The following is a 17,023-nucleotide window of genomic DNA, read 5'->3' as shown; positions in this document are numbered from 1 at the left end:
GGCCGCCTCACCGCCGCCGCCACCCGGACTCGAACCCGCGGACCCACCGCCGCCAGCGCCCAGGCCCCACTACGGCCCCACAGGCCCCTCCCCCGAAGCCTCGCTCCGCCCCCTGTCCGGCCCGCCGCGCTGGGTCCTAACGCCGCCGTCTAGCTCCCACCACGCAGGGTGGCCTCCCGGGGGCTTGGAACCCTCCGCAGGGGGGACACCCCCCCCATCCGTCCCACCGGCACCTTCCCGGTCCCGTGGGGCTGTGGGACCCCCGGTCCCCACGTCTGGTGGTGGCAGTCCCCCGGTTCCCTGCTGCCGTGGGTGCCGGTGGGTCACCCTCTCCCTGCTGCTGCTCACTGGGGTTTTGCCCATAATCCCGCTTTCTGCCATGAACGGGGAGTCCGGGAACCCCCTCAGTTCCCGCAGCACCCCAGGGTGCAGCAGCTGGCTCGCTGCCTGCACCCAGCTCCGAGCGGGTGCACAGGCAGGGCTGGCCGCGTGCTGCAGGCGTGTGCATGCACACATGTGCACATACATGCACACGTATATGCACATGCATGCACACACATATGCATGTACACATGGCCACGTGCCCACGTGCATGCACACACATGCACGCACACCTGCATGCACACACATGCACGCACACACATGCATGTATATGCACATGTATATGCACGTGCATGCACACGCACGCATGCACGCACACATGCATGCACACATGCATGCACACATATGCACACACCTGCACACATATATGCACGTGCATGCACACGTGCACACAGATGCACATGCACATGCCTGCAGACAGGCATGCACATATGCACACACATGCAGATGCACATGTGCACACCTGCATGGAGGCACACATATGCACACATATATGCACACATATATGCACACATGCACACACAAAAGCGCATGCACACAAACACGCACAGGTAGTCACGTATGCACACACGCACACACACGTGCACGTACATGCACAGACGTGTATGCACACATGCATGCGCACACATGCATGCACACACGTGCACACACACATGCATATGCGAAACACACATGCCCATGCTGAGCATGCACAGGCACGTTGCCAAGGATGTGCGTGCACTAAGCGTGTGTGTGCGCCCCCGAGCACGTGTGTGCACACTCAGCACGTGCGTGTGCACCGCCAGCCACGCGCGTGCACACTCAGCCCGTGTGCCCGCTGCCAAGCACAGGCGTGCACTGCTGAGCACCCCCGCGCACCCCCAAGCAGCTGGGCGAGCACCGAGCACGTAGGTGCATGCTCCGCACATGCCTGCATGCCAAGCACATACGTGCACACGCGTGCCATTGCCATTTCAGCAACCCTGAACCCCAGCAGAGGACCCCCCCTCCCAGGGGGGGAACACTGCACCCCATCGCCCCAAACCCGCCCGGGCGTGTTCAGTGCCAGCCACGACGTGACCGTGACCGTGGCCACGCGTGTGCGTGGGCCGGCCCCGCCTCGGGAAGCCACTGGCAGTGCCGTGGCGTGACGGCGGCAGCGCCGAGCGGTGAGCGGGGCAGGGGGGAACCGGGGGGGGGGGGGGGGTTGCTCGACAACGGTTTCGCAGGCAATCCTGACCCCCTCCCTGCCTCAGTTTCCCCACCTGCCATGCTGGCTCGGCCACAGCTTCAGAGGAGGGGGCACCTGGGGGGGGGGGGGGTGTAACTGCACCCCTGCATGGTGCAGCAGAGCTGGGGGGGGGGCTGTTCCTTGCTGGGCTGGCTATTGGGGAACGGGCAGAGTTCTTTTAGGGGGGGCCTCAAGGCATTTCTCAGCCACCGCTGGCGCTTGGTGGCCACCATCCCTCGTCCCCCCAACCTTCTGCCGGCCCCAGGACCCCTGATGGGACCCCCTCCCCCAGCATCCTCCCAGGGTGGTCCAGTGCCGGGTGGGGATAAAAGCCCCTTCCCTTCATTTCTGGCGTGGCTCAGGCTTTTCCTCCTCCCATCCCGGTGGGGGTCCCGGCACAGCCCCTTCGCTCACCCCAAAACCGGTGTCCGCAGCCCCCTCCCCGAATCGCAGCCGCCGTTGACGCCAAGGCTGGCTTCTTCCTGGCAAAAAAGGTGGGCGAAATATATTTTTTTGGGGGGGGAAAAGAGAGGAAAAGGAAGAATTTTGCTGGCCTGTCGCTATTCCGGTGGGAAGAGCCGGGAGGAACAATCCAGCTTTGGTGCCAGCTAAATGCCAGCACGGCTTCGCCTCTGAGACCCGGCCAACTCGTGGCAGGGCTGGGCCACCGTGCCGCTGGGGTCTCCTCTTGGGCGGGGGGGGGGTGGTCCTGGCTGCCGTCCATCGTTCCCCCCCCCCCAACCCACTTTTGGGGCCCTTGGCTCCCAAGCGAAAAACCACAGGGGCTGGCCTGAGACCTGAGAAGCTCGTTGCACCCCAGGGGGCTGGCAGGGAGCTGGGATGCCAATGGGAACCCCTTTCCCTCTGCAGAGGGGCTCGGGGGGTTGGCTGGGAGGATGCAGGGTGCTGGTGGGGACACCTCCCCCCCCAAAACTCCCTGAGCCCCCTGGCACGCCGGCAGCCTCTGGCACCCGCTCCCGGCGCCAAGACTTTCCGGTGGTGGTTTTGAAAGAGCCATATTGTCTGCCCCCCTCCCCCGCCACCCCCCCCCCCCCCCCCCCCCGCTTTTCCATGGCTCTGGAGGGGGGTTTAGGGGAGGGACGAGTGGGATCAGCCTCACCCCAAACTCCTCCGTGCCTCAGTTTCCCCATCGCTATGCTCTGTGTGCTGAGCTGGGAGGGGTGCAGAAAGGGTCCTCCCCCCCTATCCGGGGGGGGTGTGTGTGTGTGTGGGTGTGTCCTCCATGGTGAGGAGAGAGTGGGGTGCAGGGGCCCCAAATCCCATCAGCCAGAGATACATATGCATGGAAAAAGAAAAGTGTTTGGGGGCTTTTACTGGTGTGAACTGGGAGGGATCCAAAAGGGTCTCAGTGGGTGTCTCAGCCTTGACACCCCCCCCCCCCCCCATTTCTCTCTGCTCCTGCAGGCCACCATGGTCCCAGGGGTCCCTGGCTGGTGCCTGCTGGTGGGGCTCTGCACCCTCGTCCCCCCCGCCACCACCCAGGGGGGACCAGAAGAGGACGTGACGCCCAGCGTCAGGATGGAGGAATTGGGGTACCACCTCCCCCAGGATGGGGACCCCCTCCGGGACCCCCAGCGCTGCGGCATCACCTTCCACACCCCCAGCCCTTGCAGCCCCCGTGGGCCACCCGCCTCCGCCTCCCGTGACGAGCTGGATCGTCTCAAGACCCTCTTGCAGGCCACCAAGGCCAGCCTGAAGGATGTGGAGAAGGCGGCCGTGCTAGAGGACAACCGGACCCGCTACCAGGACTTCATCACCGAGGCGCTGCCCACCATCCGTGGGGCCAACCTGGAATTTCGGGAGAGCCTGGATAACGTCCGCAGGGAGCTGGAGGCTCACGTGGCCGAGGCTGATCACCCACGGATGGCCGAGAAGAAGGAGAAGTAAGTGCCATGGGAAGGGGATGGAGATGCTCCACGGAGCTGATACCCCAGACTCCAGGGGTGGGAGCCAGCCCCAGGCTGCAGACACCCGGGGGAGGGTCTGGGTGTCCCCAAGGGTCCCACATGGTGGCTCTTAGGTGACACGTGGGGTTTGGATGCTCAGCAAACAGCTGCCGTTAACACCCACAGGCCCATCCTTGCCCTAAACCCGCCGCAGTGGGGTTGGTGAGGGGTCCTCCAAGGGCAGGGTAGGGGGTGGGATGTCAGGAGCTTGCGGGGGGCGGGGGGCGGTGTGTGGGGTGTATCCCTCCTAAACCAGTGACCCAGCAGAGCCACCACGAGATGATGGAGCAGCATTCACCAGGATGGAGGATTTGGGGGACCTCCTCTCCCAGGCTGGGGACCCTCCCGTCTCTGAGACCTCCAGTGCTGCAGCGTCCCCTTCCACGCTGCAGGGGAGGCTGGTGGGGACGTAAGGGCACATGGAGCCCCCCTCTTTCCCCCCACCCCAGGCTGCGGAAGGGTGTCCGTGTGGTGGCCCACATGCTACGGCTCACCGGCCGCCTGGCCCAGACCCTGGACGCCGCCTCTCGCCGCCTCCACGCCGAGCTGAGCCGGCGCCTGCAGAGCTCGGCCGCCCACGCCGCCGCCGCCACCGCTGCCACCGAGCCCTAGGACAGAGGGGACGGGCTCCGCCGTCACCCTGCACTTGGCCTTGCTTGCTGGTAGGACCTCCACCCGCCTCATCTCCGCGGCTTTTGGGGTGTCCTGCCTCCTCGCCCCCGCTCCTGGGAGCTGAGATTTTGGCGCTGGGCGTTGGCAGAGTGGAGCCAGGAGGGGGCAGGGGGGTCGCTGCCCGCTTCGTGGTGCCACCACCCACGCGATGCCACCGTTGCGCGCGATGCCGTCACCCACGTCATGCCATTGCACGCCCGATGCCGTCACACGCGCGATGCCCATCACCCCGGCCCCGAGCTTTCGGTGCGTTTATCCCGCGGGAACTCTGCCGTCCTAGAGCAGAGCCTGGTGCCACCACGTGGAGGGGGGGGTGGGCCTCCTGCCCCCGCTCTGCACCCTCTTCCAGGTCCTCCCTGCAAGAGCTTTTTCCACACCAGCTCCCTTTTTTCACCGCTAGCCAGCCCCGTGTGCCAACAGCTAAGCCATCACGCCCGGACCTTTGCCTGAGGTGGGCTCCTGGGGCTCCTCAGAGGGTCTTAAAAATGAACCCAAACTCTTTTGGGGCTCAGATGCTCCAGCAGCATCAACCAGCACGAGCAGAGCCACCAGTGGCCCCAGTTAATCCTTTGCACCTTGTCTCGCCTGGCTTGGAAGAGCCTTTTTGCCCCTGGGGTGGTAAGAGGGGAGGCTGGGGCTGCAGGCAGGGCGGAGGGGTTGGGGTTGGGGTTGTGCTGCCTGCACAGGGCAGGGCAGGCAGCGGGAGAGGGGCTGGAGCCGAAGAGCCTGGCAAGAAATGGGAGCTGGCACCTCCAGTGCTCCCAACCCTCTGAGGTTTGGGCAGCCGGAAGACAGCCAGAGGTAGGAAAAAAAAATTCCCTCTGCGTTTATAAGCCTGGAGGTTCTGCCAGGAGGCTGGAGGGAATGGCCAGGGCCACCCCGGGCTTGGGGCACCCCGCTACCCCCCACCATGGTGCAACCTAAGGATGGGCAAGAGGCACAAACAGCCGCCGGGGAAGCGGCAGCGGCGCTTCTGCGGGAGCTGCAGGCAGCGAAATAAAGGTGCATCGCGCTCTGCCGGGCCTCAGCGTTGTCTCGGCGGCTGGTTTCTCGCCGGGCTCTGGTGTCTGAGGGGAAGGGAGGGCGGATGAGGTTGTTCTGCAGCGTTAACAGCCCCTCCGCCTCCAAAATGGTCACCCCTGATCAAGAAGCCAGCCAAGGGGATGGATCCCGCAACATCCACGAGGCGTCCCCAGCCTTCGATCCACCATCCCAGCAGGCAGCTCCGGGTTTGCCTCCCCAGAAAATCAGTGTTGGTCGGTTTTCCCTCATTAATTCACTCCGGTCTCCTCCGATTCATTCTTCTCCCTCATTCCCTTCCTTTGGTGGGCCCGGGTCGATCTCCTGGAGCAGCCCTTGCAATTTCCAGCTGCTCCCCATCCCTCTGTCTTCCCCCCCCTCCCCATCTCCCCAGCTTTGGGGGTCCATCTGACACCAAACACCCTCCCTTTGGCCTCGCAGGCAGCCTTGCCACGTGGCCATGGGCTGAGGGCTCTGCACCACGGCGTGGAGATGGGGCTTTGCATCACCCTGCCGGCTGCACCGTGGTTCCCCTGGGTGTGGGAGGTTTGCCAGGGTGGTTTGGTGCAATCGTGACATTGATGATTAAAAAACGGGGTGGTTTGATGCACTCACACCCTCGATGAGATGCCTGGATCACGCCGGCATGAGGTTTGCCTCAGCGAGAGGTTCGTGGCCGCGGGTCTGGAGAGGGGACAACCCAATATCTGCCTGGTTTGGGCACCAGCTGCTGCTGGGGTGGTGGGATGGTGGGGTACTGGCTCCTCTTCCCCACGGATTTCTGGGATTCAGCCTCCCAAGGGTGGTGGGCATAGCCTCACGGAGGCAGGCGGGATGGAGGTCCTGCAGCGGAGCAGGGAGAGGAGCAGCAAATTCAGGTGCCCTCTGTGCCCGGGTCTGCTTCTTCATTTACCTCCCAGGGGAAAGCAAGCAAATCGTTGGGCAGGTCCCCCAGGGCTGGAAATTGCAGTCCTGGGCTTCGTTTGCAGGAAGGTTGAGCATTAAATTTCCTAACAGGAAGGAAGGAGAGAGGCTGGTCTGGGGAGAAGGCTGGGGCTTCGCCTGGGAGGTGGGGGAAACAGGGGGGAGCTCCGGGTTTCCCCTCCTTCTGCCCGAAGTAGCCTTGTCCCCATCCCTGTCCGCGTTCCCCTCGGCTGGGGACACCTGAGACAGGAGGGGGAAGGGGTCTGCAGGTTGGGGGTTGATGCTGGATGTTGCCCTGACTTTGCTTTCCCAGTTTTGCAACCGTCCCCTTGGCGGTGTTTTCTGCACAGGCTGAGGCAGGCGCTGCGTGGGGTCAACTCGGGACCTCCGCACCCCGTCGTCCCCAGAGTAGGGGACATCACTGCTCCCTGGAGCTGCCCTACCCGTGGGCAGGTTGGCACCAAACCCCCAGCCCGGGGGCAAGTGGGGAAACCCTGGTCTGGTGGGGACTGGGGCAAGCAGCCCCCTCCTTCTCCCCACTGGTGCAAGAGCCTGGACCTTTGTGATGCCCCCTGCAGTGCCCTGTGTGGTGCCCTGTGGGATGCTCCATGCGATGCCCTGCAGTGCCCCATGCAATGCCCCATGCAATGCCCTGCAATGCCCCATGCAATGCCCTGCAATGCCCTGTGATGCCCTGCAATGCCCTGCAATACCCCCTGCAATGCCCCATGCAACAGCCTGTGATGCCCTTTGCAATATCCCTTGCAATATCCTGCAATATCCCCTGCAATACCCCCTGCAATGCTCCATGCAGTGCCCTGTGATGCCCCATGCAGTGCTCCATGCAATACCCCCTGCAATACCCCCTGCAATGCCCTGCAATACCCCATGAAAAGCCCTGCAAGACCTCGTGCAATGCCCCGCGATGCCCCCTGCAACACCCCCTGCAATACCCCACTCAATGCCCTGCAATGCCCCATGCAATGCCCTGCAATACCCCATGTGATGCCCTGCAATACCCCATGCAATACCCCGAGTAATGCACCCTGCAATGCCCCCTGCAATGCCCTGCGATGTCCCATGCAATGCCCTGCAATACCCCATGCAACGCCCTGCAATACCCCATGCAATGCCCTGTGATACCCCATGCAATGCCCTGGGATGCCCCCTGCAACACCCCCTGCAATACCCCACTCAATGCCCTGCAATGCCCCCTGCATTACCCCATGCAATACCCCACGCAATGCCCTGCAATACCCCGAGTAATGCACCCTGCAATGCCACCTGCTGTACCCCCTGCAATGCCCCATGCAATGCCCTGCGATGCCCCCTGCAATGCCCTGCGATGCCCCCTGCAATGCCCTGCGACGCCCCCTGCAACACCCCCTGCAATACCCCCAGCAGCGCGCCCTGCAACGCCCCAGCCTGTGCTTGGGCTCTGCCCGCTCCACCGCCCTGGCGCTCCCGCTCTCCTTCCCTCTCCCTCCCCACCCTCCCACCCAACGCCCAACACCCCCTTCCCTCTCCCCCGGCCCAGCGCTGCCTGGGAAGGCACCGAGCCAGCCCTGCCAAACCCAGCCCTCTCCAACCCCGGGGAAGCTTTGCCCACACACAGGGAGGACGAGGAGGACCAGGGGAGCTGATGTCCCTCCAGCCTTCCTCCCCCTCGTCCCCCCCAGCCTCCCCTCCTTCCTCGCCTGGGCATGGCTCTCCCTCCTCCTCCTCCCAGCCCCTGTCGTCACCGCTCGGAGTAAAGGCTGAGCCATCCTTCGCTGGAGCCCAGTCCTCGCCGGAGCCCTCCGCAGCACAGCATCCCAACCCCGGCACGGCAGAGGGAACGGCGGGGGCTTCGGGGACCCCTCCTTGCTCTCCCCGCAGCAGGTAAGGGGTGTTTGTGGAGTCCAGGCTGGGTGGGAAGGAGAAAAGCTGCTTTTTTCCCTGCGAATACCCGCGATGAAAGCTGCTTGCAGAGCGCCGAGGACGGCCGGGGAGCGACGGGGAGGCAGCGGCAGGGAAAGTTTCCCAGCTCGGCGTGAAGTTGCCATCCTAAACACCCCAAATCCCCCCACTCGTCCGCCTATACAAAAAATCGAATACATCCTTTATTCTCGCCGCCTCCCTGACGGCGCGTAGGGATGCCGAGAGCTTTGCCGGGCTCGCCGCGGTCGTGGGCATCCCCTGGTCCAGCCTTTAGCACCCGCACGGGGCAGGTTTCCGCATCCCTCCGGGAACGTGGTCGGCGAGTAGCGGCGTTTGGCAGCCACGGAGGTGCCTCCCGGGGCGTCTCTGCCGCAGGGTCGGCGCCTCGAACCTAGTGCGACGGAGCGACGGGAAATCCATCAGGGAGATGGTTGGGATGCGAGGAGACGAGGCAGGGCTGGAGGTAAAGGTCAGGCAGGAGGGTAGCGCTGCCCACCATGCTGCCAGGCTCTGCTGGGGCTGCCCGGCGCTGCCGGAGGAGCACCGAGGCGGGCGAAGCAGCGATGGGAAGGAAGGGGGATGTGGGTGCGAGGTGATAGGGTCTCCCCCCCTGCCCCCCACGCAGCCCCCCCCAAACCCCCTTTGCCACATACAGGCGGCTTCGGCCACAGCTTTGCATCACCCAAAGTACCTCCTGGTACCTCCTTTCCCTCTCTAATATCTACCAGAGCGTTGGGGAACCCATGAAACCCCCACTTGTGTGACCCTTTAACCAAGCCTGTGGTGGGAGCAGCTCCCCCAGTACCCCCCGTGCTCTCCAGTATATTTAAATATCTCAGCCGGGACAGGCACATCCATAATTTTCTCTCCAGCTCAGCGCAGCGGCCGGTGTTTCTCCTCCCGTTTTCCACCCCCACCACCGTCCTTGTATTAACCAGTTGAAAACGGTGCAGAAGATGGTGGTGGGTTCAGGAGGGCTTCGTGGTTTTAGCGGGCAAGGGAGGAATTTAATCTAAAGGAGCTTCTTGTTCAGCATCATCAGTGCTGGGCTGGGAACCTCCTTCTCTTTGGGGATGGAAGCAGATGCCTCCTGGAGAGGCAAGGCTGCTCTTGGGGGCACGGGTCCAGCGTGGAGGAGTCACCTTGTAAGCAGGAGCAGATTTGGGGGGAGTCTGCGGAGCAAGGGGTTTCCCCTCTCGTGGAGATTTGCCGTGCTGGGGTGGGGAAGCAAGCACATCCATGGATGGATGGATGGAGGGGGTGCAGGGTGAAGGGATGATCCCTCTTCTCAGAGGTGAGAGCTCCTGGAGAAACCAGCCCCAAGAGCCCGTTGGGGGCAACACAACCTCCCGGAGCAGCTGAGCTGCTTCCCCTTCCCTCACTCTCAGGGCATGAAGAAGCTTTGAGTCAGGGAGGGCCGAAGGATGGTCTGAAAACAGTTGTTTTCTGGTCATCCTAGTAAAAGTTGAAGCACTGGGCTCCATCCCTGCTATTCAATCACCCAGGGACACCTCGGGCTCCCCACCACTCGCGGGGTCTGGCTGCAACCGGCGCTGCCCAGGTTCCTGCCCTGCCTGCCCGGGGAGCAGACGCTTTGGGGACACCTTGACTCTGCCACGGTGGCAGCTCAGCTCAGCTCCCAGCCCTGCTCACAGCTGGGAGCGGCTTGAAGGGGACCACAGCGGGACCGTCACCTCCCAGACCCGCGCTGCGGTGGCATCGCGGTGACAGTGCCACCCTCTGCCGTCTTTCCAGGCATGAAATTTGGAGCGGGTGACTTGGCAGAGCATCCCGAGCCACGCACCCACCCTGGCCCCATCGTCTCCCCGCTGAGGCTCTCCCAGCCCACATCCAGCTCCATCCATGGCTCCTCCAGCGCTCGCTAACGGGGGGGACACGCAGGACGCCGTCTCGGAGGTCCCCTGTGGTGGCTTTCCCTGCTGAGCCTCCTCTCCCACCGCCATCTCAGCTCATCGCTCCCTCGGGTCCCTCCCCAGGGGGCTTGGCAAACTGCTCCGGGGAGGGGGTCCGTGGGGGATACCGGCAGAGGGAGCATGGGGAGGCTGTCCCATGGCATCCACCCCCTTGTCGCGTGGTGCTTCGTCACCTTCCAGGCGGGTAAGGGTGGCTCTGGCTTTCCCTGGGGTCCCTGAATTTCCTTCGCTTGAGCCCATGGGTGTCACCCATTATGGTCCGGGGAGGGGGGGGGGGGCTAAATTTGGGGAAAAGGGAGGGGAAGCCGAGAGGGCTGTGGTGCAGGCACGTGGAAAACCATTTCTCTCCCAGTTTACCCCCCAGCAGACTCTTGGCCTCCCCAGTCTCCACGCTTGTGTCCTCCACCATGCAGCCTGCTGGGACAGGGTTCATGTCTTTGCAGAACAGCTTGACACCACCTAGATGCTTGGGGGGGGTGTGGGGTGGTCTGCTCTGGGTCATCCCACCCACCCCCCCCCCCCAGGTGATGCACCTCTGGGACCCCAGATGCGGCCTGTGCAGGCTCGAAATGTTGGAGGGATGGGGGAAAAAACTGGATTTTTGTTTCCACCTGCTGTCAGCGCCAGACCACCCACGAGCTGGGCATCTGGCTTGTCCCTTCACTTGGGACCAGCCCTCTCCAACACCTCTGAGGTCCTCCATCCCTGCCCAAAGTACAACCACCAGAGCCTTGCTCTCTTGCAGGGAGCTTGCACGGGGCATTTTAAGGGGGGCGGCCGTACAGCCATTCTTCTTCAGGGCAGAGCCACCCATACAACGTCTCTGGGGTTGCACTTTGCTGTGCAGAGCCCTCCCTCCCTCCCTCTTCCTCCCTCCCTTGGCCTCCCTCGACTTGCTGGTGGAAATTTATGGGGCTCTGCAGTGAGCGACGACAGCCGAGCTGACGGCGCCGAAGACCGACGCCGATGATTTCGAGGCAGAGCGAAGAGCGCTGCCCTCCCTGCCAGCCCCGTCTCCGGCCCAGCCCAAGGGATGCCCTCTGGGCAGGCTGCAGCGGTCCCGAGGGCTGCGTCAGCCTCCACCTTGCAAAGCCGAACCAGTTAGCACCAGTAAGAGCAGCTGGAAGGGACTGGGAGAGGGACCTCGGCCACCCAAGAGTGGGATTTTCACGGCCAGGTGGACCTCGCACCCGCTCTCCGCTCCCCGGGAGGAGGAGCACGGGGCAGCTTTGAGGGGGGCTCCTTCCCCTCTCCCCACCCCAGGGTTGGGTTTAGCAGCCCTGCCTGCTGCAGCACAGAGGGGGGCTTGCCCGGAACGGTGGGGTGCAGGAGTGGGGAAGGGGGGGGCAGGTGTCTCAGCGAGCTCTCCCCCACCCCGTCCCCACCTCCCCGCAGCCGCCTGCCTGCGGGAGCAGCGGGGCAGCCACGCCGAGGAGCGGCTCTTCAAGCACCTCTTCACCGGCTACAACCGCTGGTCGCGGCCAGTGCCCAACACCTCCGACGTGGTCATCGTGAAGTTCGGGCTCTCCATCGCACAGCTCATCGATGTGGTGCGTAGCCCGCCCACCGGCAGAGATCCCAGTCCCTCTGTGGCATCTGGTTTTTTCACCAGTTGGTCCTACTGGTTTGCCAGACCAGGGCCTTGGGGACCCTGGTGGGAAGTTGGGTTCAGGCACCAGCGACCTCCTGGCTCTCAGGGGACAAACGATCCACCCTGCCTCACTCAGATGTCCAATGAGCAGGGGGGATCTGCACCCCTCCTCTCCATCCCAAACCTTCCCTTCCCCTGAGAGCAGGAGAGCATGGAGGGAAACTGCAGGTCTCCATCCCTCCCATGTCCTTATCCACTGTCTACCTGCCCCGGGGTGTCTCGGGGCTTGTCTGTCCACTCAGCCCTCACTTATTCCTCGCATGCTCAACCATCCATCCACCTATCCATCTATCAGCCCATCTGTCTGTCCATCTACCAACCTTTCCACCTATCCACCTTTCCACCTGTCCATCTATCCACCTCTCCAGCTGTCCGTCTACCCACCCTTCCAGCCACCCATCCGTGGGACTGCACGTTTGTCCGTCCATCGGAGCGGCTCACAGCGGTGCGCTGCGAAATGCTTTTTCTTGCTGCCATCTAGTGAGCAGACCTATGACAGGGAGATACAGTCTCTCCTTGGACTTGTACTGGTACCCGTTGCTCCCAGGAGCTGATCCCTAGAGGCGGAGGGCAGCAAATGAAAGCAGGAATTTGGGGACGGAGGCACCGATGGGACAAACCCTTGGGATGTCTCTGCCCGTCTCCTCTCACCTCTCCCTCTTCCCCACCACAGGATGAGAAGAACCAGATGATGACCACAAACGTCTGGCTGAAGCAGGTAGGAGCCTCTTCCCTCTCTGGGGCGAGGGCAGAATATGTCAAGGAGGTCACAGCATTTGGGGCACAGAGGGGCTTGGTGGCATCTCCACAGTGCTGTTCCTCCGGGGGGTGCTGCCAGAGGAGGAGGAGGAAGAGGAGGAGGAGGAGGCATTGGGCAGCTTGGTCCCACCAGACCCAGGGCCACCTAATGCCCTTCCCTCCATGTCTCCCTCCAGGAGTGGAGCGACTACAAGCTGCGCTGGGACCCGGCGGAGTTTGACAACGTCACCTCCATCCGGGTGCCCTCTGAGATGATCTGGATCCCTGACATCGTGCTCTACAACAAGTGAGTGATGCTGCTGAGCTGGGGCATCCCTCGGGCCTTCCCTTCCCTTCCCTTCCCTTCCCTTCCCTTCCCTTCCCTTCCCTTCCCTTCCCTTCCCTTCCCTTCCCTTCCCTTCCCTTCCCTTCCCTTCCCTTCCCTTCCCTTCCCTTCCCTTCCCTTCCCTTCCCTTCCCTTCCCTTCCCTTCCCTTCCCTTCCCTTCCCTTCCCTTCCCTTCCCTTCCCTTCCCTTCCCTTCCCTTCCCTTCCCTTCCCTTCCCTTCCCTTCCCTTCCCTTCCCTTCCCTTCCCTTCCCTTCCCTTCCCTTCCCTTCCCTTCCCTTCCCTTCCCTTCCCTTCCCTTCCCTTCCCTTCCCTTCCCTTCCCTTCCCTTCCCTTCCCTTCCCTTCCCTTCCCTTCCCCTCCCTGCAGCTCGTCCCGTCCCATCCCATCCCATCCCATCCCATCCCATCCCATCCCATCCCATCCCATCCCATCCCATCCCACCCCACCCCACCAGCTCCCTGGTGCTGCCAACCCCCCCAGACCTCCTGCCCCCCATCCCACCCCATCCGTAAGGCTGCAAATCCATCTGCATCCATCTCCCCGTGCCCAGTGCTCGTGCTCCCACCCATCTCCACGCTCTGGGTGCTGCCCAGGGGGGTGAACCCCGCACCGTGCCGGGATACCCGGCGGCGCCACGGCCTCAAATCAAGGCTCGTAGCAGCCCTGAGAGCTGCGGGAATTCCTGGCCCTGTTTCTTGGGGGAAACCCTCCATCCTCCTCTGACCTTCACACCTCTCCACCCCTGCAGCGCTGACGGGGAATTTGCCGTGACCCACATGACGAAGGCGCACCTCTTCTCCAACGGGAAGGTGAAGTGGGTGCCGCCTGCCATCTACAAGAGCTCGTGCAGCATCGACGTCACCTTCTTCCCCTTCGACCAGCAGAACTGTAAGATGAAGTTCGGCTCCTGGACCTACGACAAGGCCAAGATCGACCTGGAGAACATGGAGCACCACGTGGACCTCAAGGATTACTGGGAGAGCGGCGAGTGGGCCATCATAAACGCCATCGGGACCTATAACTCCAAAAAGTATGACTGCTGCACCGAGATCTACCCCGACATCACCTTCTGCTTCATCATCCGCCGCCTCCCGCTCTTCTACACCATCAATCTCATCATACCCTGCCTGCTTATCTCCTGCCTGACCGTGCTGGTCTTCTACCTGCCCTCTGACTGTGGGGAGAAGATCACCCTCTGCATCTCCGTCCTGCTGTCCCTCACTGTCTTCCTGCTGCTCATCACGGAAATCATCCCGTCCACCTCGCTGGTCATCCCTCTCATCGGTGAGTACCTCCTCTTCACCATGATCTTCGTCACGCTCTCCATCATCATCACCGTGTTCGTCCTCAACGTCCACCACCGCTCCCCGAGCACCCACACGATGCCCCGCTGGGTGCGTAGCTTCTTCCTCGACTTCATCCCTCGCTGGCTCTTCATGAAGCGACCCCCCGTGCTGCCACCCCCCGAGGGGACCGCGGGGCAGTACGACCTCCCGGGGACGAGGCTCAGCACCTCCCGGTGCTGGCTGGAGACCGATGTGGATGACAAGTGGGAGGAGGAGGAGGAGGAGGAGGAGGAAGAAGAGGAGGAGGAAGAGGAGGAGAAGACATACCCCAGCCGCATGTCCCAGGCAGGCTCCCACGGCCAGGGCACCCAGTGCCACTATGGCTGCAGGCGTCAAGCCGGGAAGACGTCGGGGGGCTCAGCCCCCCGGGTGCCCCCCAAGGGGGAGGAGGAGGAGGAGGAGGGCTCGGACCGGGGGCTGATGCTGTCCCCCAGCATCCTGAAGGCCCTGGAAGGGGTGCAGTACATCGCGGACCACCTGCGAGCGGAGGATGCTGACTTCTCGGTGAGTGGGTGCCCCGCAAGGTGAGGAGGGTCCCCCACGCTGGGTGCTGCCTCCTGCCACTTGTACCTCCATGGGGGAGGGGGGGGGTGTGGTCAGTGCTGGGACCCCCAGTTGGTTCCCTGGCTGCTGAGGACCCAAAGCCAGGGAGAAGATCAACAACCACCTCACCTGGGAGATGCCCGCTCCACAGGGGCAGCTGGGGGTTCCTCCAGCTCCCGTCCCTGCTGGCTGTGAGGATCCTGGAGGTCCCTCTCCTGCCCGTGCTCTCCTGCCCTCGGAGAGCAGAGACGGCCCAGCCCACCCTGCTGGGACCCTGCTCAGAGGCTGCACCCCTACTTTTAGCGGGGTGGCTTCCGAAAACCCTGGGTGGGATTACCTCTGCTGGAAAGGTCCATCTGGAGCTGAAGCCCTGGAGCTCCAGCTGCTGCTCCAGGGATTTCCCAGGATACAGGGTATCTCCTCACCCTGAGGCAGATGCAGAGGAAGCCCCGGGTGGTCTCCTCATCCCAGACATGGGGGTTGTGCCCACCGCCCGCGCTCACAGCCCCTCTCTTCTCGGCAGGTGAAGGAGGACTGGAAGTACGTGGCCATGGTGATCGACCGCATCTTCCTCTGGATGTTCATCATAGTCTGCTTACTGGGAACCGTGGGGCTCTTCCTCCCGCCCTACCTGGCGGGGATGATCTAGGGGCCGGGCCACGCTGCTGTGGGGATGGTGGGTGATGCACGACCCCTCCTCCTCCCGGGGAGTGGGCGTGATATTGCCCACATCCAGCTGGACCCTTGCCTCTCCCTGGGAGGACACGGTTGCAACCATGGAGGACCTTCGGATGGGAAACACTGGGTGATGCAAGGGCTGTGCTGAGGGGGGTGACCTGGGGGTGGTGGGGACGGGTGGCCGCCTTCCATCCCGCGGGCACCAGGGTGGTTGCAGCCGTCTCAGCACCGAGGTAGGCACGCTACAGCTCCTCCACCGCCCGAGCGTGGCGTCTAAGAGAGGCATCTGCTTCCTTGAGCTGCTGCAAGTCCTACCCCAAACCCCAAAGCTGCGTCTGGTTGTGACTCCAAAGTGCTGGGCAAGAAGAAGGGACCTCACAACCGCTTGAGGACGCCTCCTGGCCGGAGGGTGCTCAGGACCACAGGCTGGCGCAGCCGTACGTGACACGGGACAAGCAGTAACGCTTTCGGGTGGTCCACGCAGAAGGGTCGTGGGATGGAGGTCCCTGCTCGGCCAATTGGCTCGGGGGTCTTTGCTCTGCGAAGCCCAGCCCAGGCGCAGCCCCTCTGCGACCTGCTGGCACGAGCAGGCGCTTCCACACCATCCCACGCCGGAGCTCGGGGGACAGGGAGATGGGAACAGCCGACCCAGCAATGGGGAGGGGGTTTGGAAGGGAAAACCCACCCTGCAGAGCGGGATAACCCACCCAGCCACGGCCAGACGGTGCCCACGGACCCCGGGAGCTCGGGGTGCCGCCTCACACTGAGGTTGGTGGGGTCGTCACGGGGGGGAACTTGTGCTGCTGAGCTCCCTCTCGAGCAAATCCTCCTCTCCATCCCACGTCAGATCCCAAACCGCCCGGCTCTGACGACTGCTGCGTTCCAGCTTTTCATTTCCAGCTTCCACGGATCCGAGAGGGCATCCACTCTCTTCCTCCGTGCCCATGCAGAGCCACCAGGGTTTCCCAGCAATGTTTCCCCCTCCAGGAGGCCAGCCCAGACATCGCAGCGCCGGGTGCAGTCTGAGAGGTTTCAGGAAACACTTTTGTGCTTTCAGGAGTGAAACGAGCCGGAATAAACGGCGCCAACGGAGGGACGTGCGTGTCCCGAGGGTGTTGCAGCCGCTCACGCCGGCTCGGGCGCTGGCAGGCTGGCTCAGGCGTGCGCGCACGGGGCTGAGAAATGAGACGGGCGAGGGAGCGAGTGGCCAGGCGTGGGTGTCTGTGCGTGCCCGTGGGTGTCTGTGGGTGTCTGTGGGTGTCCGTGCGTGCCCGTGGGTGTCTGTGGGTGCCCGTGGGTGTCTGTGGGTGTCCGTGGGTGTCCATGGGTGTCCGTGGGTGTCTGTGAGTGTCCATGAGTGTCCGTGGGTGTCTGTGGGTGTCCGTGGGTGTCCATGGGTGTCCGTGGGTGTCCGTGGGTGTCTGTGGGTGTCTGTGCATGTCCGTGGGTGTCCATGGGTGTCTGTGGGTGTCCATGAGTGTCCATGGGTGTCCGTGGGTGTCCGTGGGTGTCCGTGGGTGTCCATGGGTGTCTGTGGGTGTCCATGAGTGTCCATAGGTGTCTGTGGGTGTCCATGGGTGTCCGTGGGTGTCTGTGGGTGTCCGTGGGCGTCTCCCACCCTGTACCCACAGGTTTTAGGGCTCTGCAGAGCCAGGGGTGCGCGCGTGGGCGGAGAGCGAGCTCTCCTCCTC

At 63.4% G+C, this 17,023-nt stretch overlaps 2 protein-coding genes across 6 annotated transcripts; both read left to right on the top strand.

Moving 5' to 3' along the window:
- Positions 1 to 3,022: 3,022 nt before the first annotated feature.
- LOC147416083 (uncharacterized) lies at positions 3,023 to 4,170 on the top strand. The gene is made up of 2 exons (XM_086482430.1): positions 3,023 to 3,495; positions 4,008 to 4,170. The coding sequence occupies exons 1-2, from the start codon at positions 3,023 to 3,025 to the stop codon at positions 4,168 to 4,170; spliced, it is 636 nt and encodes a 211-aa protein (XP_086338556.1).
- Positions 4,171 to 10,181: 6,011 nt separating this feature from the next.
- Positions 10,182 to 15,303, top strand: CHRNA2 (cholinergic receptor nicotinic alpha 2 subunit). 5 transcript variants are annotated; one of them, XM_086461725.1, is made up of 6 exons: positions 10,182 to 10,212; positions 11,424 to 11,578; positions 12,353 to 12,397; positions 12,615 to 12,724; positions 13,514 to 14,615; positions 15,178 to 15,303. In XM_086461725.1, the coding sequence occupies exons 3-6, from the start codon at positions 12,368 to 12,370 to the stop codon at positions 15,301 to 15,303; spliced, it is 1,368 nt and encodes a 455-aa protein (XP_086317851.1). In that variant the 5' UTR covers positions 10,182 to 10,212; positions 11,424 to 11,578; positions 12,353 to 12,367. The 5 variants fall into 5 exon arrangements, with proteins under 5 accessions (XP_086317851.1, XP_086317854.1, XP_086317852.1 ...); XM_086461728.1 differs by lacking the exon at positions 10,182 to 10,212 and having other exon boundaries at positions 11,453 to 11,578; positions 13,514 to 14,216; positions 14,499 to 14,615; XM_086461726.1 differs by lacking the exon at positions 10,182 to 10,212 and having other exon boundaries at positions 11,465 to 11,533.
- Positions 15,304 to 17,023: the final 1,720 nt, after the last annotated feature.

This window comes from Leptosomus discolor, chromosome 2, assembly GCF_034619465.1.
Source record: "Leptosomus discolor isolate bLepDis1 chromosome 2, bLepDis1.hap2, whole genome shotgun sequence".
Classification (NCBI taxonomy): domain Eukaryota; kingdom Metazoa; phylum Chordata; class Aves; order Leptosomiformes; family Leptosomidae; genus Leptosomus; species Leptosomus discolor.
This window is presented reverse-complemented; position numbering and strand designations above follow the sequence as displayed.

Excerpts from the sequence above, each read along its gene's own strand:
- LOC147416083 (XM_086482430.1), top strand. The coding sequence starts at position 3,023 with ATGGTCCCAGGGGTCCCTGGCTGGTGCCTGCTGGTGGGGCTCTGCACC. Across the intron at positions 3,496-4,007 it reads ATGGCCGAGAAGAAGGAGAA|GCTGCGGAAGGGTGTCCGTG; the intron begins GTAAGTGCCATG and ends CCCCCACCCCAG.
- CHRNA2 (XM_086461725.1), top strand. The coding sequence starts at position 12,368 with ATGATGACCACAAACGTCTGGCTGAAGCAG. Across the intron at positions 12,398-12,614 it reads CAAACGTCTGGCTGAAGCAG|GAGTGGAGCGACTACAAGCT; the intron begins GTAGGAGCCTCT and ends GTCTCCCTCCAG. Across the intron at positions 14,616-15,177 it reads CGGAGGATGCTGACTTCTCG|GTGAAGGAGGACTGGAAGTA; the intron begins GTGAGTGGGTGC and ends TCTTCTCGGCAG.